This window comes from Phyllostomus discolor, chromosome 12 (assembly GCF_004126475.2).
Source record: "Phyllostomus discolor isolate MPI-MPIP mPhyDis1 chromosome 12, mPhyDis1.pri.v3, whole genome shotgun sequence".
Taxonomy (NCBI): Eukaryota; Metazoa; Chordata; class Mammalia; order Chiroptera; family Phyllostomidae; genus Phyllostomus; species Phyllostomus discolor.
This window is the reverse complement of record NC_040914.2, coordinates 65,582,750-65,605,227: the sequence shown is the minus strand read 5'-3', so window position 1 is coordinate 65,605,227 and position 22,478 is coordinate 65,582,750. Positions and strand designations below refer to the sequence as shown.

General features: G+C 39.3%; 1 protein-coding gene and 1 non-coding gene across 5 annotated transcripts in view; both read left to right on the top strand.

Annotated features, from left to right (window-relative positions):
• The window catches only part of RFWD3 (ring finger and WD repeat domain 3), a 33,262-nt gene extending 12,168 nt beyond the window's left edge, over positions 1–21,094 (top strand). Inside the window, exons 3-14 of one of the 4 annotated variants that reach the window (XR_004900062.1) lie at positions 252–454; positions 1,983–2,053; positions 3,540–3,737; positions 3,834–3,925; positions 9,002–9,116; positions 9,608–9,824; positions 12,421–12,571; positions 13,494–13,670; positions 15,696–15,910; positions 17,105–17,316; positions 18,847–19,128; positions 19,276–20,829. Coding sequence is in view for 3 of the 4 variants with exons in the window: in XM_036012211.1 (XP_035868104.1) it covers positions 252–454; positions 1,983–2,053; positions 3,540–3,737; positions 3,834–3,925; positions 9,002–9,116; positions 9,608–9,824; positions 12,421–12,571; positions 13,494–13,670; positions 15,696–15,910; positions 17,105–17,316; positions 18,847–18,990 (1,795 nt within the window). In the remaining variant the exon portion in view is untranslated. Of the gene's footprint in view, positions 1–251; positions 455–1,982; positions 2,054–3,539; positions 3,738–3,833; positions 3,926–9,001; positions 9,117–9,607; positions 9,825–12,420; positions 12,572–13,493; positions 13,671–15,695; positions 15,911–17,104; positions 17,317–18,846 lie in introns of all 4 variants that reach the window. The other 3 variants (XM_036012211.1, XM_036012212.1, XM_036012210.1) reach the window with 3 other exon arrangements.
• LOC114488458 lies at positions 4,748–4,929 on the top strand. Its single transcript, XR_003683777.1, has one exon. It is a non-coding gene; the product is annotated as a U2 spliceosomal RNA (small nuclear RNA).
• Positions 21,095–22,478: the final 1,384 nt, after the last annotated feature.

Below are 22,478 nucleotides of genomic sequence, written 5' to 3'. Positions count from 1 at the left end.
AGGCCCCTAAAGTAGAAATAGCTTCTAGCATAAGGGTCAGGTTCTAGTGTGGGTTAATGTAATTGAGTAGAGAGTGTGTAGACCATCCAGCATCTCACTAAATCTGCTATTTCTGCTTTAGTGTTCAAAGGTAGCATTTAATGGCCTAGAGATGGGTTGAAATGACTAGGATCTACCTTCAAAGTACTGTGGGTTATTTTTGTGATGGTGGTCCATTGTACTATAATTCTGCTGTCTTTCTCCATAAATAGGTCTAGAGCACCACTGGATGCTTACTTTCAAGTGAGCAGGAGCCAGCCTCCTTTGCCAACCACCTCTAGTGATTCAGGGGCTAGCAATCCTGTCTCTGAAGACTTGCAGATATCCAGTAGTGCTGATTCCGACAGTGACAGTTCCATAGAGTATGAAGAAGCTGTTGTCCCTGCAGAGGAACCTGGTGCTGTCATTTTAGAAGGTGAGTGTTTTATCTAGCTTCAGGTTCACAAGGCTAACATCTAGAAAACTTAGACTCTAAAAGGCTAGAAACTCTAAATATGTGTTTCAATTCCTCCCCCCCCCCCCCCCCAATGTTATAGATTCCTGCTTTACAGTGCAGCTTTCACTGGCCATGATTATATAAAGAGAACCTGATCTGACTTTTAAGTTAATGTGATCTGTGTCCCAGTGAATCATTTTTTTGTAATGACATTTTACATTCCCTTTCACTATCTTTGGACATCTGAGAAAGAAGTTGGTTGTGGGTTTTTGTTTTGTTTTGTTTTTAAGATGTTATTTATTTATTTTTAGAGAGGGAAGGGAAGGAGATAGACAGAGAGAGAGAGAAACATCAATGTGCGGTTGCTGGGGGTTATGGCCTGCAACCCAGGCATGTACCCTGGCTGGGAATCGAACCTGGGACACTTTGGTTCCCAGCCCGCGCTCAATCCACTGAGCTACACCAGCCAGGGCTGGTTGTGGGGTTTTTTTGTTTTACAAAAAGTTCTGAATTCATCACCCCATCTAGTCTTCTATTTTTAAGGCCCTAGTATAATGTTGCATATTGTGCAAGTGGAACTTTTATTTAGCAGTAGGTGGGCAGAGACCCCCTAAAGCACATGTTTTGCTAAACCCTCTCATACTCCAGATTGTGGACTTTTCCTACTAAATGGAACCAGGGCTTTTTTGAGAAATGGCTTTCTAGGTCTTGGATAAGAAAGCTAAATGATGGGCTTAGAGCATTTTATTAGGCTAAAAAGCAAGGAAACCATATGAGTCTTCAGAATTACGTCACACAGGAGCAACATAGAAAAAGCTCTTGGTGACTTCAGATGGGACAATTTCAGCAACAAAAAGTAATGTGCACTTGAATTATCAATTGAAATACATCAAATTTATGAAAATACTTTTCATAAGTATTTTAATACTTTTAAAACCTCATTCATCAATCATCATAAATTATTAGAGCTCTGAGTCATTACTCTGAAAGCTTGTAAATAAAGAATTAAGCATTTAGCCCTGGCTGGTGTGGCTCAGTGGATTGAGCGCTGGCCTGTGAACCAAAGGGTTGCTGGTTCGATTCCCAGTCAGGGCACATGCCTGGGTTGTAGACCAGGTAAGGGGTACGTGAGAGGCAACCACACAATAATGTCTTTCTCCCTCCCTTCCCCTCTCTCCAAAAATAAATAAAGTCTTTAGAAAAAAAGAACAATAATGGGAATGGGGCTTAGAATGGAATAAGACTGGCAAGATACTATTTTTGAAATGGGGTGATGGGTGCCTATGGGTTAGTTATGCTGTTGTACTTTTATGTATGTTTGAAAATACCTAAAATCAGTAGAAAAGATAAATTTGCTGATGCTACTTGGGAAACTGTCATCTTTTACGGTAACATTGCGATTAGAAATGGTGAGTGAGTCGGGCTCTCCTGCTAGCATTTGATACCTTATGACTTATGTCTTCTCTTATTATTACTTTTTCTGTCATTTCTGGAAACAACTTGGCAGAACCAGCAGGTGATATTTCAGCAGAGCAAGAAGTTGTATGTATTGGTGGAAGAGAGACCCTCCCCAAGGAGGTAATATCAACATCCTTTTGAATAAAAGGTTTGGATTTTCATTTTAAAAAGGAGGCTATGAGCTACAATGAGAAAACTACAGGCTTTGAAAACAGGAGGTCTAGGAGTGGATCCTATCCAAGTTAGTCATTTGCATGACTTCTTTCTCTTAGGTTAAAAAAGATTAGGAAGTAGACGGTGGAAATGTGAGGGTAACTTGTCCCATCTCAGTAGCAATTAAAATAGGAGATATGAATGTAGTTTGTGAATTGTCTGGCAGAGTGTGATTACTATGTGATAAACAATATTTATTTTTTAAAAACATACATTATTATCCTTAATGTGAGAGTTATTTACATTAACTGTGGACTCTGCCAATCCGAAAATATCATTGATCTACTTTTTGTATGTTTCTCTATGGTCCCCTGTTTTTATTTCTTCCCTCTAGAAAAATTTTATGTATGTGCAAATTTATGTACATAAATGTTCTATTTTAAAATTTCCACAAATGAGATAATATACCTTGTTTTTGTTCCTTTTCCTCCCGACTTACTACATTTTAGAGAGCTTGCTATTATCAGTATATGAAGTTGAATCTCGTTTTTATTAATTGCTTAATAATAGTGTATCATCATATAAATAAAATTTTAGTTAACTTTTCCCTTGTGTACACTATGGTGGTTGTTGTTCCCTTTTATTTTTTCCTAATACAAACCATGCTGCATTGAGCATCCTTGTACAAATGTATTGGCAAATTTTGTGCCTCTGTTTATGATATATAGAAGGAAGCAATCCTAGCAGAGAGATTGTTGTGTCGAAGGAAAGATGTGTATTTTAATTTTGATAGGTAATGCCATATTGCTCTCTGGAAAATTCGTGCCACTCTCTACCTACAGCACAGTATGTAAGCATGCCCACTTCCCCCTCACCAGTGCGTGCTGTCATCAGACATCAATTTATACCCTCTAATAGATGAAAAAATGGTGTCTTTATCCTATAATCCTTTAATTGTAAGTGAACAATTATTGACCATTTGTATTTTCTTGTAAGCTAGTTATATTCTTTGTTTTTCTGGTTTTTTTCTTTGATTCATATGAGCCAAGTATTTTATAGTTTCTTGAGTTGATTTTGAACTTAATTTTGGATGAATAACAAACCTACTGTTCCCTGTTGTTGGTTTTCTGGATAACTGCTAGTGTGTGTGTGTGTGTGTGTGTGTGTGTGTGTGTGTGTATTTTTTATAAAGGTACCTTTTTCTTTATTTGAATGAAAAAAATCAAATTCGTAAGATCAAGGGGTAGTAATATTTTTGTGGCTTGTATTAATTTGACTAGATTGCATTCTAGAAAGAACAACAGGTGATTCATAGGTGTTGCCGTTTTCCTACAGTGTTTTCTGTTGGGTTTATATTATTTTTGTGTGGTTTTGTTAATTTGATAGTTGTGTGTCCTCTTCAAGACTGATTTTGCATTTTCTATCATTTGAATGTGTCCTGGTTTCCATCCAGCAGTCTCCCCAGAAGTCCAGCTCTCTTCTGCCTTCAACTTGTACAGATGAGGAAGAAGAAGGGGACACTTGCACGATATGTTTAGAACAATGGACCAATGCTGGGGATCACCGGCTTTCTGCATTACGCTGTGGGCATCTCTTTGGGTTTAGGTGCATTTCTAAGTGGCTCAAAGGACAGACACGAAAATGTCCCCAGGTAAGGACTACAGGCAGGGTCTGTGCATGTGCACAGTCATGTTAAGTCAGGAGGATTCCTGGAACCCTACTAATTGTATCCTGTTGGGCTCTTTAGTGCAACAAGAAAGCCAAGCACAGTGACATTGTTGTCCTTTATGCCCGAACCCTGAGAGCTTTGGACACTAGTGAACATGAGCGTGTAAAAAGGTAGGTGGAGTCTGCCTAGCTGGGTTGTTCCTTTTTGGTTTCTTGAATCACTCTTAGGGTTCTGAAGGTTTACTTGGGCTGTGGCTGGGGATTGCTGGCCATCTTGTCTCATGTTGTGATTTGTAATACATAGATGATCATCTTCTGAGAGAGATCTACATTGTTTGCTCTCCATACAGCATTAACAGTGAGGATCTGAGGTAGCAAGTAATTGTAATTTCAGCTATGCCTGAAGTTAAACTCCATGAGTTTCTCAATTACACAAGTCAGTACATTGGTTTTCAATTTAAGTTTGACATTTTAAAGTTTCTATTGTAATATACAGAGTACTAACCAGTGTTGCAGAGAGACATGAAAGTAGGGCAGCAAGAGGAAGACTCTTGTTACTTCTATGTGCCCAGCACCTCTTGTAAGCTTCTGCTTTCAAAGCCTGAGTGTCGTGTGCTGATTGGAACAAGTAGGTTCTGATGGAATGGAGCAGCTGTTTCTTCTGCAGGAGCACTTAGACATTCCCATGAAGTTGGAATCAACCTTAAGACTTAAGCCTTTGCCCTGGCTGGGTGGTTCAGTTGTTGTAGTGCCATCCCACACACCAAAAGTTTGTGGGGTTGATCCCTGGTCAGGGCGCGTCCAGGGGGGCAACCAGTCGATGTTTCTTTCTTACATCAGTGTTCCCCCACCCTCTCTCTTCCTGTCTCCCTCCCTCTCTCTCTCTTCTCTTCCCTCCCCCCTCTCCTTTTCTCCCTCTCTCTTCCCTTCTCTCTCTCAAATCAATAAACATATCCTTGGGTGAGGATTAAAAATAATAAGACTCAAGCTTTTATTGCCTCTTGATCTTTTGGCTAAGATCAAGTGTTGTATCTTTTTATTAGTTTAATATCTGATATGTCTTCTATCTGAGGATATTAAATGCATTTTTGGAGAATGAGGATGGAATAGGACCTTGCTCTGTCCACTCTGTATTGACCAGGTATTGCAGTACTTCTGGGAATGGTGCATCCCCTTGGGATCAAAATCAATCCTATGAAGGGTAGCAGTTTCTTACCTTTTGTCACAGGTGCCCTCTCAAAACACTCAGCAGGGCCCTGGCTGGACAGCTTTGTCCTGATAAGCCAAGATTGCGGGTTCATTCCCTGGCCAGAATCGACCAATGAATGCATAAATAGTTGGAACAACAAATTAATGTTTCTCTTTTTCTCTCCTAAAATAAAATTTTTTAAAGGACTTAGGCCTTTGGAAATATGACCTGGGGAGATCAAGACCATGGTGTCTTAAGGCCTCCTGAAATCAAAAGCCATAGAGAAACCTATAGCCCTGCTGTAATACCTTATACCTGGCATTACAATAGAAAGATATCCTGGGTTTTTTGTAACCTGTCCAGATTCTAATTTAGGGATTACATTTACTGCCTATCTCTTCTGCTAAATACTATGAACACTGAATTCGAAATTCCTAGTGTATGATCTTTGTAGCCAATTCATGGCCATCTAAAGCATTCTCCAAGTCTTAGTCTCCTCTTTGCTAGAACAGGTTTAATAATGTATATTTTTAAGAGGATCTAGTGTATTACTTAAATGTTGCCATTTTTGCTTATGGTGTTCCTAAACCACCCTATAACAGCACTCCATACAGAAGACTCATAAATGAAAGTATGCAAGCACAACCTTTTTGAGAAGCTCTTGGCAATATGCTTCAGCAGCCTTTCAAAGTAATTCCCTGACCATCCTGGCTCTGTTGGTTGAGTGTCATCCTGCAGAGTGAAAGGTCACTGGTTTGATTTCCAGTGGGGACAGGCCTGGGTTGTGGGCCTGTCCCCTGTTGGGTTTGTTCAAGAGGCAACTGATCCATGTTTCTCTCCCTTTTCTCCCCCCCTTTTCCTCTCTAAAAATAAATAAAATCTTTAAAAACATAATTCTTCAAAGCTGCAGCACATTTATTTATTTATTTATTTATCTATCTATCTACTTATTTATTTTTATCCTCACCTGGGGACATTTTTTCATTGCTTTTTAGAGAGGAAGGGGAGAGAAACATTGATCAGTTGCCTTCTTGTATGCATCCTGACCAGGAATCAAACCCACAGCCTTATGGTCTGTGAGATGACTGCTCCAACCACCTGAGCCACCTGCTGGGGCAGACCTGTGGTGCATTTACACAGTGGAATACTACATGACTTTTTAAAAAAAAAAAAAAAAAAAAAAAAAGGAAGTCTTACCTTTTGCGTCAGCATTGGTAGACCTGGAGGTTATTATGCTGAGTGAAGTAAGCAAGAGAAAGACAAGTACCGTATGATTATATATGGAATCTAATGAACAAACTAAACAGAAACAATATAGAAACATAGGCATAGATGCATAGAACCCAGGAGACTGGATGAAAGAAGGTAAAGGGATTAGCCAAAGAATATATATGTATAACCTATGGACACAGACAACTCGTGGTGAATGGTCAGAGGGAAGGGGGAGTAGGGGCTGGGAGGAGGGAGTTAAGGGGGGGGGATTGGACACATCTGTAATAGTGTCGACAGTGAAAATAGAGAAATGCGAGCTTATGCAGGCATTTAAGAAAAATGAATGAAAAGATTTTTAAAGTAATTCTACTTCGGGCATTTATTCTAAAGAAACAGTTAAGGATATGTGGAAAAATTTGCTTGGTCTTTTTATTTAGCATTGTTAATCTAAGCCAAGAGAATCAATTGGTTGAGTGAACTGTGATGGAATACTGTACATTTCATTAAAACTGCTTTTGAAGTGCATGTAATATGTTGTCATGTCAAAGCACATTAGTGTGATTGTATTTTTGTGGATTAGGAAAATAATGCTAGTCACTGAGGAGTGGAATTATGGACAGTTTTAGTTTTCTTTGTTTTTTCTTACTTGCTCCAACAAACACTTATTGTAGCATTTTAAAATGGCAGTTGTATTATAGATACAATAGAAGCTTACTTATGAACTAAGTTCTCCTTAATTCCATCTCTTTACCCAGAGGATCTATATATAGTATGATTTAAGAGGTTTTATATTTTATGTAGATGTTACTGGATTATAATTTTCCTTCTGTAGCTTGATTTTTTGGAGGGTGCTGGGGGCTTAGTATTATGTTGGGATACATATCCTAGTTGAAACATGTAACTATTTATTTCAGTTTTTGTATAGTATTTTAGTTCTCTGATTAGAATTTACTTACGTATTTTGTGGTGGTGGTGGTTAAGGTGGTTTGCAGTCTTTGTTAATAAAAGCAATGCTCCAGAGAGATTGGTGAGTTTCTTTAGATCTAGAAGTGGAATTGCTTTATTGTAGGTTACATGTAATTTCAACTTTCCTAGACAGTGTCATATTGCTTTTTTGAGAGGCTGTTTCCAGTCTGTATGTCCACCAGCAATATTTTTTCATTTTTTGTACCCTTGCCTACATTAATTTATCAGACTTAGGTTTGCCATTGTCATGGGATGAGGTAGTGTTTATCTAATCTGCAGTTCCTCAGTTGCTAATGAGGTTGGACATACTCTTTTGTGAGTTGTGTTCATATAGTTTGCTCATCTCTGTTGAGCAAAACATGATTTATAATTTTTCATGTTTTCTTTATACTAATTTTTTGTTAGTTGTGTACATTGCAAATAATCCTCCCCTAATGTGTGACTTGTGTCTAACTTGTTTATGGAATCTTTTATTGAACACAAGTTTTTTTTTTATTTTAACATAAGTCTTTATCAGTTTCTTTTCTTTTTTTTTCTTTTTTTGTGCTTTTTGGTCTCCACTGCTTCAAGGTCATAAAAACATACTATCTTCTTCTCAAGGTCTTTACAAATTTTACTTTTTAATACAGGTTTTTAGTCTATCTAAAATCTGGGTTTTGGATAACCACTTGTGACAGCATGATTATTAAATAGTATGCTCTTTCTGTATAAATTTTCCTTGCTACCTCGATCCTAAATTAAGTTTCTATGTATGAATGGACTATTCTTTTGTTCCATGGTCTGGTTGTTTATTTTTACTCCATTACAAGTTATAATTTATTGTAGCTTTAAATACATTCTCTTACCTTGTTCCTTAAAATTGACTTTGCAGTTTTTAGCACATTGCTCCTCCATACTAATTTGCAAATTAGTTTGATAAGTTCCATGAAAACCCTTTGAGATTTGGATTGAAATTGCATTAAGTTTTTAGAATAACTTGAGAAATGACATCTTCATGATTTTGAGTCTTTCCAAACATGAGCATTATATAATATCTTTCCAATTACGGTTTTCTTATGTCTTTTACAAAAGTGCTTTGATTTGCTAATCAGTTATATGGTACCTGGGGAATGTGATCTAATTTTCTTAATCTTGATTCTAGCACCTGCCGAACTCTTAATAGTTGGTAGGTTCTCCTGAATTTTTCATGGGATAAATAGGGCAACTTTATTCATTTCTTTCCAGATTTCATCTCTTTTTCTGTCCTGTCTCATTGAAATGGAAATCTTTTTTTTTTTTCTTTTTGCATTTCATATATTCAAATTGTCTTTAGGTACATGCACATTTGTGATTTTTATTCCTGGTGAATGTGCCCTTTCATTATGCATTGTTCTCTTTATGCTTGTTCATGCTTTTTAATTCTAATTAGTCCTTCTTTTGTTAGCATTTTCCTGGTACAGGCTTCTTTTTTTAACTTCATCCTCTTTTGTAGCATTATTTGAGTGTCTGATGAATGCCTGGTAGCTTATTTTCTTTCAATCCAAGAGATAACTTTACTCTTTTAACATGTCATTGTACTCTTTTATAATTTGGCCTTACCTCTGGCAGTGAGCTTGGCTCTGATCTCTTGTTTTGCATTTTTAATCCTTACTGCTTAAGGAATCAAACTCAGTGTCTACTTTAACACCAGAGCCTAGTAGGCTCATGAGTTCAGCCCTGCATGCTATATTTCTGTATTGTTTCTGGACTTGAGAGATTTTTCTCTTGTTCTATCTTATTTACTGGCGTAATTTATTTACAGCAAAGTGTGTATATCATAGCATGAACTTACTATGCCCCCCTGATGGGAAGTGTTCTGTAGTTTTCCTAATGTCTACCTATTGCTGGTTCTCCCCCTCCAGTGTCTTACTACAGGAGCAGATGCTAAGGAAGCAGGCCGAGTTAGAAACAGCACAGTGCCGACTCCAACTTCAAGTCCTCACTGAGGAATGCACTAAACTTCATAATCGTGTCCAGGTAAGTTTGCCTTTTCTAATCCAAAGAACTTTTGGGATAGGAATTGAGAAGGAAACTGAATATTACTCAGGCTCATCTCAAATACAAATAGGATTTATCAAGTTTTTCAGCAAGTAAATATGACCAGCTCTTTATTTCTGATTAGGGCATTTGTTCAAAGCATATATGCTTTTTGACGAATTCTACTGCAATCTGATTTTTTAAAAGATTAAACCAGATAATCCAAAAACAAGTCATTTCAGCTTTCTGAATTTACCAGTAAGATGATGGTTTTAAACAAAAATGACTTTCAACCCTACTGTGTATGATTCTGTGCTCTCTTTATTTCATTTGCTTGTTGCTAATACTGCAAAAACCACAACAATTCTCTAGGATGCATGTTAACGTTTTCATATAATGGATAAGAAACCTCCTTGTATTTGATCAAGAAATTTTGCAGGAGGGGAATAACAAATGAAAAAGCTTACATTTACAAAATCTTTTCGTTTTAGGACTTGCAAAAACTTATTCTGCAACATCGGGATCAGCTATTACGGCATCCCAGGGGCTCCCAAGCACCATCCCAAAGCAGCTCGCGCCTGCGCAAGTACTGTTTCCAGAAGACCTTCACAGTGTCTCAGAGTGGAAACTGCCGAATTATGTCATTCTGTGAATCTCTGAGCTGCCTGGTGGTTTCACAGCCTTCTCCTCAGGCCACCTTCCTTCCAGGTGAGCAGTCTAGAGCCTCAGCTTTCATGTTTATTACTGGACTCCATCTGTTTCTCTTCTCCCTGTTTTGGAGAACTCAGGACTCACTAGTGGGTGAACACTGTCCACAGCCACCAAATCACCTTTTTTCTTTTTTAAAAGATTTTATTTATTTATTTTTAAAGAGAGTGGGAGGGAGGAAGAGAGAAACATCGGTTGGTTGCCTCTCATACGAACCCCCACTAGGAATTGAAATGGCCAACTTCCACTTTGAGAGACAACACCCAACCAACTGAGCCACACTAGTCAGGGCCAGATTAGCTTTTTTCGTGGTTTCCTGTTCACGCAAATATTTCAGGGTACTGCAGAGGTGTCTTTACTGTCTGTTGACTTTAGTCTGTAAATTTATTCATCACAAGGTCAGAAATACTGAAAATCCATGACAAAGTAAGAATATGAGGTACTTGGAAGTGTGTGTTAATGGTATAGTCCAAGAAGGACCATGTGTTCCTATATGTCCCACTGAAGTTACAGATTTGTTTTAGACTGGAAATATTTGAAAAAACATTACCTGGAGGGTTGATTCAAATTAAAACAAGATTTAAGCCCTGGCTGGGTGGCTTAGTTGGTTGGAACATTGTCCTGTGCGCCAAAAGGTTGCAGGTTTGATCCCTGGTTGGGGTGCAGATGGGAGGCAATCAGTTAATGTTCCACTCTTTCTCCACACCTCTTCTCCTCTCCCCCTCCCCTGCCCCCTTCATGCCTCTCATCCTCCCTCCCCCCTCTGTAAAATCAATAAACATTTTTTTACATGAGGATTTAAAAAAGAAGATTTAATACTTACATTCAGGCATGTTCAAATTGACAGATTCCAAATGAAAAGAATTTGGGAATATATGCATTATTTTAACAACAGTACACTAATATTCTTAGATTTTATGCTTTTAAGGTTAATTTTACATTGTCCTAATGTTGAAAACCAAATCTCTTCATGTGCACAAATCATTCCTCAATGTTGATGTTTCTTTCTGCTGTCTTCAGCATGTGGTTTTTGCCAACTCTTAGGTCCCTTTGTCTTAGCCTGTTATCATCTGTCTCCCCGCCAGAAGTTCCATCAAATGCTTCAAAACTATGTACCACAACTTTTTTATCCACTTGTCTTTTGGGCAATTGGGTTGCTTCCATATCTCAGCTATTGTAAACAATGCTGCAGTGAATATGGGGGTGCATATATTCTTTCAAAATAGTGTTTTGGGTTTCTTTGGATATATACCCAAAGAATATAAGGCTGGGTCATAAGGCTGTTTCATTTTTAATTTTTTGAGGTAACTTCATACTGCTTTCCACAGTGGCTACACCAGTCTGTATTCTCACCAGTGCAGTAGGGTTCCCTTTTCTTCACATACTTGCCAGCACTCTTTGTTGGCTTATCGATTGCCATTCTGAAAGGTGTGAAGTAATATCTTGTGATTTTAATTTGCATTTCTCTCACGATTAGTGACATTGAGCATCTTTTCATATGTCTGTTAGTCATCTGTATATTCTCTTTGGAGAAGTATCTGTTCAGGTTTTCTGCTCTTTTTTTTATCCTCACCTGAAGACACTGCTTTTAGAGAGAGAGGAAGCGGGGAGGGGGAGAAAGAGAAACATCAATTGGTTGCCTCCTGTATGTGCCCCAACCAGGAATCAAACCGGCATCCTTCCAGTGTGTGGGCTGACGCTCCAACCAAACCACACTGGCCAGGGCTCCTCTGCCCATTTTTTAATTGGATTGTTTGTTTTTTTGGTGGTGGTGTATGGGTTCTTCACAAATTTGGGATCCTAACCCCTTATGAAATGCATCATTGGCGAATATGTTCTCCCATGCAACAGGTTGTTTTTTCTTTTGTTGATGGCTTCCTTTGCTGTGCAAAACTTTTAGGTTGATGTAGTCCAATTGTGTATATTTTTGTTTTCCCTTGCTCAAGCACTTACATCCATTTTTTTTCACATCCATTCTTTATTGTTTAATGCGTCTTGAATGTTTGTATTTCAAGTAGAATAGGATCTCCAGCACACTCACTGTCTTGCCCTTTCTCCCTCTCAGCAGCTTCATTAAAGTATAATTGATATAAAACAAGCTGTACATACTTAAGTGTGTCATTTGATGAGTCTTAATATACGGTATATACACCCCTGAAAATCATCTTCCGACCTGTCCCTTTCTTTTCTCATCCCCAGGCAACAATTGATGGACTTTCTGTCACTATAGATTAGATTACATGGTCTAGAATTTCATAGTATTATTTTGGTGGAGGGGTGGTCTGGCACCATTCAGTGTTTAGTTTTTTGAGATTCATTTGTATTATTTTGTTAGTTTATTCCTTGTTAATTACTGGGTAATATTCTGTTATATGTATATACAGTGGTTTATCATATACCTGTTGATACTTGAAGTGGAATATACTTTTTATAATAAGTTATAACCCTGGGAAATTTTATTTATTTATTTTTTTTTTTTTACTTTTTCCTAGGATCTTACTGTACTTGTTAGGAAAGGTGTACAAAGGAGCTACTTGGAAAAATAGCTTGCCCTAAGGTGGCCACCAGTGACGTATCTCGCCCTTATCTTTGGCAGGTTTTGGTGTTAAGATGTTCAGTACTGCTGACATGAAAAGCAGTCAGTACATTCCCATGCATAGCAAACAGATCCGAGGACTGGCTTTCAGCGGTCAGTTCAATGGCTTACTTCTCTCTGCTTCCCTAGACAACACTATTAAACTGACCAGGTGAGTACTTTGGGGAGGAAGGTGAAACTTGGGCTGTTTAATGTTAAATAGCATGGAAATTAATATTTGTGTTATCATGGCCTTAGCTTAGGGTTTTTTGATTTGTGTTTATTTTTGTTTTATTTGTTTGGTGGGGGGGTGTTTGTTTTCCCCTCATTTACTTTAAAAAGTTCACAAAATACATCTTAAGTCATGCAGATAAGAGTAACACCCTTGAAATGGTAAAGTGACAATATGGAGTCACCATACCAGTTTAGGACTGCTTATTCCTGGTCTATTACTTGAATCATTCTGCCTAACAGAAATGCTTACTGGGAGCTCACTGTCCTTGGGTGCCCTGATGACTTCTCTCATTGGAAGTAGTTCTGATTAGATGTCTGATAGTTGGCTTCCTGTTTAATTTCTGCAGCTAAATCCAAGGGACATGATAGCACACTCATGAGCATTTTGACTTTGCAAGAATGCTTCAGCTTAATGTACTGTTAGTGTGTGTGTGTGTGTGTGTGTGTGTGTGCACATGCTGTTAATTTTTTATCTAGTTAAAAAGGAGGGGGGTACCAAAGATTATTAATTACTATCTCTGGTTGGTTGGATTGTAATTTATTTCTGTTTTTCTTATATTTTCAAAATGGAATAGCATAACCAATGTAGTAAATAACTGGAGAATGTAATGGAAATACAGTGGGGATGTACTGGGTCTATGTTACTTTAATTTATTCTTACTTCCTTATAGCTCAAGGAGAGAACCCATGTGCTCCCTACCCCCAAAATATTATGGAATTATAAGGAGTTATTTGGGCAGTCCTTAGAGGAATAGTTTGGGTGTGGGGATGTATTCTTAAGTGATCAGCATGAAAATAATAATATTTATAAATTTGATTTTCTTAATGCATAGTTGTAAAAGTCTCTTGTAATTCCACAGCCTGGGCACAAATACAGTGGTTCAGACTTACAATGCTGGCCGGGCTGTCTGGAGCTGCTGCTGGTGTCTTGATGAGAACACTTACATCTATGCTGGACTTGTCAATGGTTCAGTTCTGGTATATGACCTTCGAAACACGAGTAATTATGTCCAGGAATTAATACCTCAGAAAGCCAGGTAGGGAGTCAACTTACTTATTTCCTGTAGGTAGCCTCTTTCTCTTGGACAGTTACTGTATTAATCCTCTCTTTCCCAGAGTGTTTCATGGTTGGTCAGAATTCCTCACAGAAGCTAGTTCTCTCTGAATCCACTAATCTGTTCTTACTTAAGAATCAGAAAGATCCTTAGAGTTTATGTTCATGTTATTTTACATGGTAGAAAGATCCAATACCAGGTATAACCAGCGTCATAGAATAACTCATCACCCAACATGGCAAAATTAAGTCAGATCTGCATTCAGTACCCAGCTCCACTTGGTATGAGGTATGGAATTTTGTCCTGTTGTGATCTTCATCTATAAAATATGGTCAGCACACAGTTGCTTTTATAGCCACATGTCTAACACACAGGAAGAAAACAGTAAAGGGTAGCCCAGTAAAAAGTGATTTAAAACTTTCCTAATCCACAGCTAAACCAATTTGGTCTAAGGATTCCATATTACTATGACTTATTTTATAATCCAGTGACAGAGTTGGGAGTTTGTGAAGTCAGTTCAAGTTCTGAGGGTGGGTGGCCACCAGCACCACTCTGGCTATTCAGAATGTGTTGAATACCTCTTGGGCATAATGCTATCCTGGAAGCATAAAGGTCTCAAAAGGAGAGTGGGGTTTGTGGCCTGGACCAAAATGAGAAGTGTCTTAAGAGAGAATTTCCATTTGTAATACGAATATATATTAAAAGAGGGGCAGCAGGATCTAAATATAAAGATATCAATCACTACAGTAATAATTACTGACTGAAACCTAGCCTCAACAACTTGTGGTTTTCTTTTCACTTGGATGGGGTGAAATCGTGCTTCAGCAGTGTTTGTGGTCTGTGGGCCCAAAGATGATTGATGTAAACTTACACAGATGTGAAATCCAGGCAAAGTAACTGTCATTAATGTAGAGGGACCCACACAGAGTAGACAATAAACGCAAATAGCAAGGAAATAATATTTGTGTGTATTGTCTTTATTTTAGTTTGCTTTTGGTTAGCTAACTGGGAAATGAAATAAGATAGCAGTGCTGGCCAGGTAGCTCAGTTGATTAAAGCATTGTCCCAATACCACCAGGGTTGCAGGTTTGATCCCTGTCAGGGCACAGAGAATAATCAACCAATGACTGCATAAATAAGTGGAACAACAGAATTGACATTTCTCTCCCTTCCTCTCTCTAAAATATTAATAAATAAAAAATTGTTTTAAAGCCCTAGCTGGTGTTGCTCAGTGGTTTGGACATTGTCCCACAAACCAAAAGCTGGCTGTTTAGATCCCCTGGTCAGTACACATGCCTGGGTTACAGGCCAGGTCCCCAGTTGGGGGCATGCAAGAGGCAGCCAATCAGTGTTTCTCTGGCACATAAATCTTTCTCTTCCTCTCTTTCTCCTTCCTTTCCCCTCTCAAAATAAATAAAAATCGTTTATAAAGAAAGAAGGCAGAGAGCTTTGGCAACTTTAGCAGAAAAAAGTTCATAGGAACGTAGTCTGTAAGCAATTCTAGGCATAGTCTTAATCATATGCTTACAGAAAGAGATATAGAAAATATCTAAAACAATCCTGTTTATAAATTAAAATGTAGTTGCTTGGGGATATATTTTAAATGAGGGGTCTGTCAATTGCAGCTTGGAAGTTTTATTTAGATGTATAAGCTGTGTTTTTTTTTTTACTTTCCTATGTATGTGGCTAACTCCATTTCCAGAAGCCTCATACTAGTCAAATTTTCTGGTAATTATTACCTTGTACTAAATATCTTAGTCCATTTTTTTCATTACTTTTAGACCATATTGTGTCTCTTCCAAAATTGGATGTAGAATATTGTATGTATGTCTTTTTATTTCTACAGAGTGGATTGGTAGTTTTTGTCAGATGTCAGAGAATAATGACTCATAGGTTTTTAACCTCTTTTATGGAGGTAGAAATGTGCTCAAGGCAGTTCCTGGTAGTGGGGTCTGGAATAGTCCAAGTATTAGAACGTGAGGCATGGGTTCCTTTCTTTCCCTTCAGGTGCCCGCTGGTGTCCCTGTCATACATACCCAGAGCTGCCTCGGCTGTGTTTCCATATGGTGGATTGTTGGCTGGAACCTTGGAGAATGCTTCCTTCTGGGAGCTAAAAACCGGCTCTTCTCTTCGGCCTCACGTACTGCCCATAGAGCCAGGGGGCTGCATAGACTTTCAGACGGAGAGCAGCACCCGACACTGTCTAGTGACCTACAGGCCTGGTGAGTGTTGGGATGCCCTCATGGGACCACCTGTGATTTGTTTGGGATCATATTTGTGGAAGAGAGGAAAAGAGAGCTTTCCCTATCCTTCAGTAGTACTGGTAAGCCCCTCACTAATAGTTCTTAACTACTACAGTGAGGATGATGACCCCATGTTTCTGCGTACAGCCTGCCTTCCTGCTCACTTGTGTGAACTAGGACAGATTCTGCCAGGTACTTAGGCCCTGGAAGTAAATCAGCCACTTCAGGAGCTCCTAAGACTTAGAACAGCAATGGAATAAGGAGGCCTGCTTTTGAGGCCATTGAGCCACTGTCAGATCACTTTCATGTCTTCTCCCTGCTCCTCACCTAAGAGAAAGACCCAGATGAAGGCAGCCCTATAGGGCCCAGACTAGGGCATTAGATGTTCCTTCTTATTTGGGGCCAGCATAGTTTAGTGGAGAGTAGATGGACAACCATGGTTGTGTGGGCTTAGCTAGCTGAACTTCTCACTGCCTCCAGAAATAGGGTGCATGACAATTGTCTGTGCTTAAATTCATAGATTCTTTTTAGCCTGAAGGGTATGAATCTATGTTGATGAGCTATACTGATGGTTAGGTAGATGTTTCATCAGAGATAGTCATCAAAATGCCCTACTTCTACTAGTTGTGGGTAGGTGTAATCATTAAAAAAAATTTTTGAGAAGTTGCCTCAGCAGAGTCTTCTGACCCTTTCAGTTCTTATAGGTCTTTTGTCTCCAAGACTTATGCACTGTGTGTGACGTATAGAAAACTTGGGTGTTCCATTTTGTTTTCGAGTTTTTGTTTGCCTTCCAGCAGAACCACAGATGTGTGTTTCCCCTTTTACAATACCGTTTCACTTTGTAAAAGTGTACAGTTGCAGGGCTAATGGGGTCCCCACTGGGGAAAGGAAAAATAATGGTAGTCAGACGTAAAACCCAAGCAGGAGTCTGGCAGGATACAGTGATTTTCCTAAAAATGATAGTCTCTCATGGGCAGAACCTATTGTAGATAACTTAATCCTAGGCTAGGGCTCTGGGTGTCATTTGTGCTGTATTAGTTTGTTCTTGTTATTATGTTTGTAGCTATCTTGATGGTTTATTTGTGACTTTTGCACTTAGCTAGGTTATAAGTCTCTGAGGTATTTGTTATTTGGACCATTTCCATGGAGCAACATTTTTCTCTTGTCTCATAGATAAAAATCATAACACCTTACGAAGTGTGCTGATGGAGATGTCCTATAAACTGGATGAAGCTGGAGAGCCAGTCTGCTCCTGCCATCCTGTGCAGACATTCCTGGGGGGACCCACTTGCAAACTATTGACCAAAAGTGCTGTTTTCCAACACCCAGGGAAGAGTGGCAACATCCTGGTGTGTACTGGTGATGAAGCATCAAATTCTGCCCTGGTGAGCCTATTATTTTTTATATGAAATGTATAAAGCAAAAAGCTAAAGTTCTCCATGATTACACTTCTGCAAATTTGTGTGTGTGCATGTTCGCTTAGTTTAGTTTTTACACAGCTCACACTTTACATACTGCTATGTGGCTTGCTCTTTTCCTGTTTAACTTCCTGTCTTGGTTACTTTTCCATTTCAATATCTGTGGATTCACCTCATTCTTTTTATATAAGCTAAAGTGTTCCATGGGCCATATTTTCAACCTTAAAAAAAAAAAGACCACTGAAACGCCCTATAAAATAATTTCTGGGGCATCTGCTCTCTCAGTCCTGGGTGAAACCAGTAGATGAAGGGTTGGTGGGAAATTTCAAGATGCAGGGGTCAGCCCATTAACACCTACACATGTAGATCAACCTTAGCATCACTGTAAGTGGGCTTTTCAGGAATAATTTGCCTCTTGATGCAAGGCAATATGAAGTACAGGGCACCTTTTATGAGATGTCGTTGAACCTTGATCTAGTCCTTATTTAAGCATGTAAGGGTAGCCCTAGCTGGTGTGGCTCAGTGGATTGAGTGCAGGCCTGCAAACCAAAGGGTTGCTGTTTGGATTCCCAGTCTAGGGCACATGCCTGGGTTGCAGGCCAGGTCCCCAGCAGGGGGTATACAAGAGGCTACCACACATTGATTTTCTCTCCCTTTTCTTCCTGCCTTCTCTCTAAAAAATAAATAAAATCTTTTAAAAAAATAAGTATATAAGAGAAAAATTACATGAAATTGACAAAGAAAAATAGAATTGATAAAGTAGGTGTAGTAAAAGCTTAATCCTCTGGGTAATGAGTTGCTCAGTATACTGTTTTACTTTTTAATACTTTAAAATTTTTCATAATAAAAAGTTTTTAAAATAAAAAGAAAGCACTAGTTAGAAGTTCTAAATAGCATAAATAATAAAAATTTTTTTTTGCCCTGGCTGGCGTAGCTCAGTGGATTGAGCGCAGCCTGCAAACCAGGCATCGCAGGTTCGATTCCCAGTTAGGGCATATGCCTAGGTTGCAGGCCGTGGCCCTCAGCAACTGCACATTGATGTCTGTCTGTCTGTCTCTTTCTCTTTCTCTCTCTCCCCCTCCCTCTCCCCCCTTCCCTCTCTAAAAATAAGTAAATAAAATCTTTAACAAATAATAATAATAAAATATTTTTTTAACTAATTAATTTTTAAAAGAAAATAGGTTCCATGAGGCCAAGGACAAGGACTTTGTCCTATTCGCCCTTCTGTCCGTAAAAGACTTATCTAGCACATATTGAAGCGATGACTGCTAGGTAGGCTTGGTATTAAGATTCACTGAGAGGTGAACTAATTGCTGATTACAGTAGGTGAGGCCATACCTGGATCATGTCAGGTGTGTTGATTTTATACAGCCTTGGAGGGTTAGGGCTTTATTCCCCAGACAGTGCTTTCTCTGCATCTCTTTAAATTTGATGGGAAAGAAAGCAAGTTTCCCAACTGAAGTGAATGTCTTTACCTTTTATCTTTGTCTTTTGCAGCTTTGGGATGCTGGCAGTGGCTCCTTGCTGCAGAATCTGCCGACTGATCAGCCTGTCTTGGACATCTGCCCTTTTGAGGCAAACCATAGCAGCTACTTGGCTACCTTAACAGAGAAGATGGTCCAGATCTATAAGTGGGAGTGATCCTGGTCTTAAAACTTACAAGGCATGCTACTGGTTAATGTTAAATGTTGTTTGCTAGCACCTAACAGTCTTGAGCAAGATCCCTACTTATTTAAGTCTGTGGCCTAGAACTTTTGGAAACAATGTTTCTTTAGTATGATTCTAAGACTCCAGATCACTGAAACACTACAGATTGTCTATTTGCTGGGTTCATCAAAAGAGTAAGTGGCTGGTACTGTGTCTACATTATTCCTTTTCTTTGGCTAAAAGCCTTCATGAGTCTTTGTTGAGAATCTGTACTTTCAGACTGTCTGCTGGATCACAAGAGTGTATCCTCCCAGCAGTCTTTTAGGATATGATTGTGCACTGGCCATTTCATAGCCCCTGCTTGAGTGGTCTTGTCACATGGGCTATTTGGTTTGGGATTGCCTATGTCCCTGAAGGGACTAAACATTTGATGCTACTTGGATGCGGAAGTCTTCAGTTGAACACAAGAGGGCGCTGTACCTTGCATAGGATTTGATCTCTTTCTGACCTTCTGGGCTGACAACCTTTTAGTAACTTGGTTTTATCCCCACAGAAGTGTGTAATAGAGCACATCTGGTTTACTTTGGCAGCCACAGTTATGTTCCAGTTGTGCAGTGCTAGGATATTGGCATGCTCCGTGATAGAGGCAACTGATGAGCTACAGACAACTTTCCTAATGCCGAGTGCATTAAATTCATTGGATTGTGAAAGCCAAGTAAAGAGACCAGTTATTTGAGCAGTGGGGAAGCTTCACCCACCCCCCCACCCCCACCCCCGCCAGCCTAGGATCTCAGGAGTGGACCATTCCTTTTCCCTTTCATTAGGAAAAGATGAGTGAGTGATATGTTAAAGCTCTTGAATCTCCTAGGATCATATCAGGAGTGATGGACTAACTAAAAGAGACTTAAAAAGAGAAGTTGCTCAGACTGCTGCTGTGCTGCAAATAGGAGAAGGGCTTGTCTCTTTCTTTCCAAAAGAGTTCCCACATGAATAAAGCCACCCCTTCTGAGTAAGGGGCTGTTCTTGAACATGTGAAGCCTTCCTTATGTGAAAATAATGTTCAACTCCAAGTTCTTTTGATTTGCCTCCCATCCCGATCTTTTCTAAAAGTGTTAGTAAAGTGGTTATTCTCAGGAAGGTAATAGTGATTGGAGACCTGTGGGTTGCAGGAGATGCCCATTAACTTTTTTTTAAACTCTGGATTGTCCAAATTTGGTCACTGTACTTTTCTTCAGTGGAGGGCTCAGGAGTGTGATTTTCTTAAATAATTGTTGTAGAAATGTTACTGTTTTTTATTTTTAAATAGTTAGAACCTGTAAACTTCTGAGCCATTTCCAGCATTTCTCACCAGCAAGGGGTTATTGCAGTAAATTTCCCCAGAGTTCCAATTTCTAGTTGTGCCTTTTAAAGAGCGGCCTTCTATTTTAGGGATTTTTTGAAAAGCCAGTTTTCAGGGCCTGGGAAAGAGCCCCCTTTTCTCAGAGGAGATACTGCTTTTGATAAGTTAATGGTCAATTGCCCAGGCCTAGAGCTTCAGTGGCAGAATGGGATTTGAATTCAAAAGCAGAACACATCTGGCTTCAGTAGATTGTCACAAAGAGGGATGCAGATGTTCAAACCCTGGCTGCCTTTAGTCTTGGGCAGCAGTAGGATTTGACTAGCCTTGGAGTACACTCAAGGGATGCTGATTGAGTTGCCTAAGCATAGCAGCCAAGGGACTTACTACCAGAGAAGTTGGGTGAATCTCACCTCTTGCCAATCCTTGTGTTCCTCCAGTAAATTTGTATGTTTTAGAAACAAATTCATGTGACTGATTTCACTAAAGGAAAAAAACCCTCACCTTTAGCGACCCCCCCAACACCACAGCTGTCAGGAGATTGTAGACCCAGACTCTACAGTCCTGCTAGACCTAGTCCTATACAGCACCCAGCTCTCCCTAGCATGTTTCTTCATTGCTCTAAGGTTGAAAATATCTTGTTGTATATATCCTTTTACCTGCTTTGAAAATGGGGCAATAGGATCTCTGTTAGTGTGTTTTAATGTTTGTGTGTTTTATATTTTAATCTTAATGTGAAAATAAAGAACCTACAATGTTAAACAGCTCCTGGTGTCTTTTGTCTCTTTGACTGCCAGCAGAGGTGGGGACATGTTTGCTTGGGAGAGGGCTATAATCCCAGCCTGATAGATTCTTCATTTCATGCCGTACTATTTTGAGTTATACAGTTACCCTGGATCTGACATCTTATTTAAATTGATGAGGTGATTGAGGCTTTAGCTAGCAATGTGTGCCTTTTTTTTTTTTTTTTTTTTTAAGACAGGAAGAGAGGGAGCGAAACATAGAAACATCAATCTGTGGTTGCCTCTTGTGTGCCCCTTACTGGGGACCTGGCCCACAACTCAGGCATGTGCCCTGACTGGGAATAGAACCTGCGACCTTTTGCTTTGCAGGCTAGTGCTCAATCCACTGAGCCACACCAGTCAGGGCCTGGACATTTGTTTATTTGGAGACCTAAGGGTCTAAATTCTGAAAACTACATTTCTCAAACTCCTTTTGTCTGCTGGCCTCCTGTTAGCTTCTTTCAACCCAGGAGACAAGTTAGAGGATGCAAGAAGAGGAAAAGACTACCTTTTGTTTCTTTTCATCTTTGTCAGCTCTTCTAATGGTGTCAACAGCACTGGGCAAGTGGGGACTCCTGGCTTTCTGCTCACAGTTCTGGCTACTTGCCTCAGTTTCTTTGCTTTGTTTAGTTCAGGAATTTCTGTTGCCGGAAATGGTGGTGTTCAGGGATTAGACTGGAAAGGCTGAGAATGTCTTTCAGCTGAATAGCAAATGGAAGATACTAGATTCCAGGAGGACGGAGTCCATAGGTGAAGTTTACTGTTGTCATGGAGCCTGGTGTTCCAACAGAAAATGACAGTTCTGGGGTGGAAGTAAATCCCAAGTTATCAAGAAACCCAATATTCTCTTCCACTGTGCTTTTTTCCCCCATCTCAGTGATTAACTGTAAGTGGAATTCTGAAAATAGGTGTTTTTGTGTCCTGTCCTTTGAAATTCTGAAAACAGATGTTGGTGTGTCCTGTCCTTTGTAACTTTTGTTGGTAATGATCTCTGCTGTTTACCCCTTTATAGTTCACAAAGCCCCTCCCAATATATTACTGTTTAAGCAGTGTTGTAGAATAAGTATTGTTTTTCTAGTTTACAGAGGAAGAAACAGGTTTAAAATCGTATCAAAGGGAAATGACATTTAGGTGGTATTTAATTAGTTTTACATATCCTACCTAGTCTTTGCATTTTATACTTTTCATTACTGACAGCTAGGTAGGAGTTGGGAAACCTGGGCAAAAGCTCACTTTCACTCTGATATCTCTGTCTCCAGAATACCTGGGCCAATTGCCCACTTCTACATTTAAAATGAAAACATCGTAGTCATGCACATTATTGCAACTCTTTACGTTCATCCAAACGCCGCCCTCCTTATTGG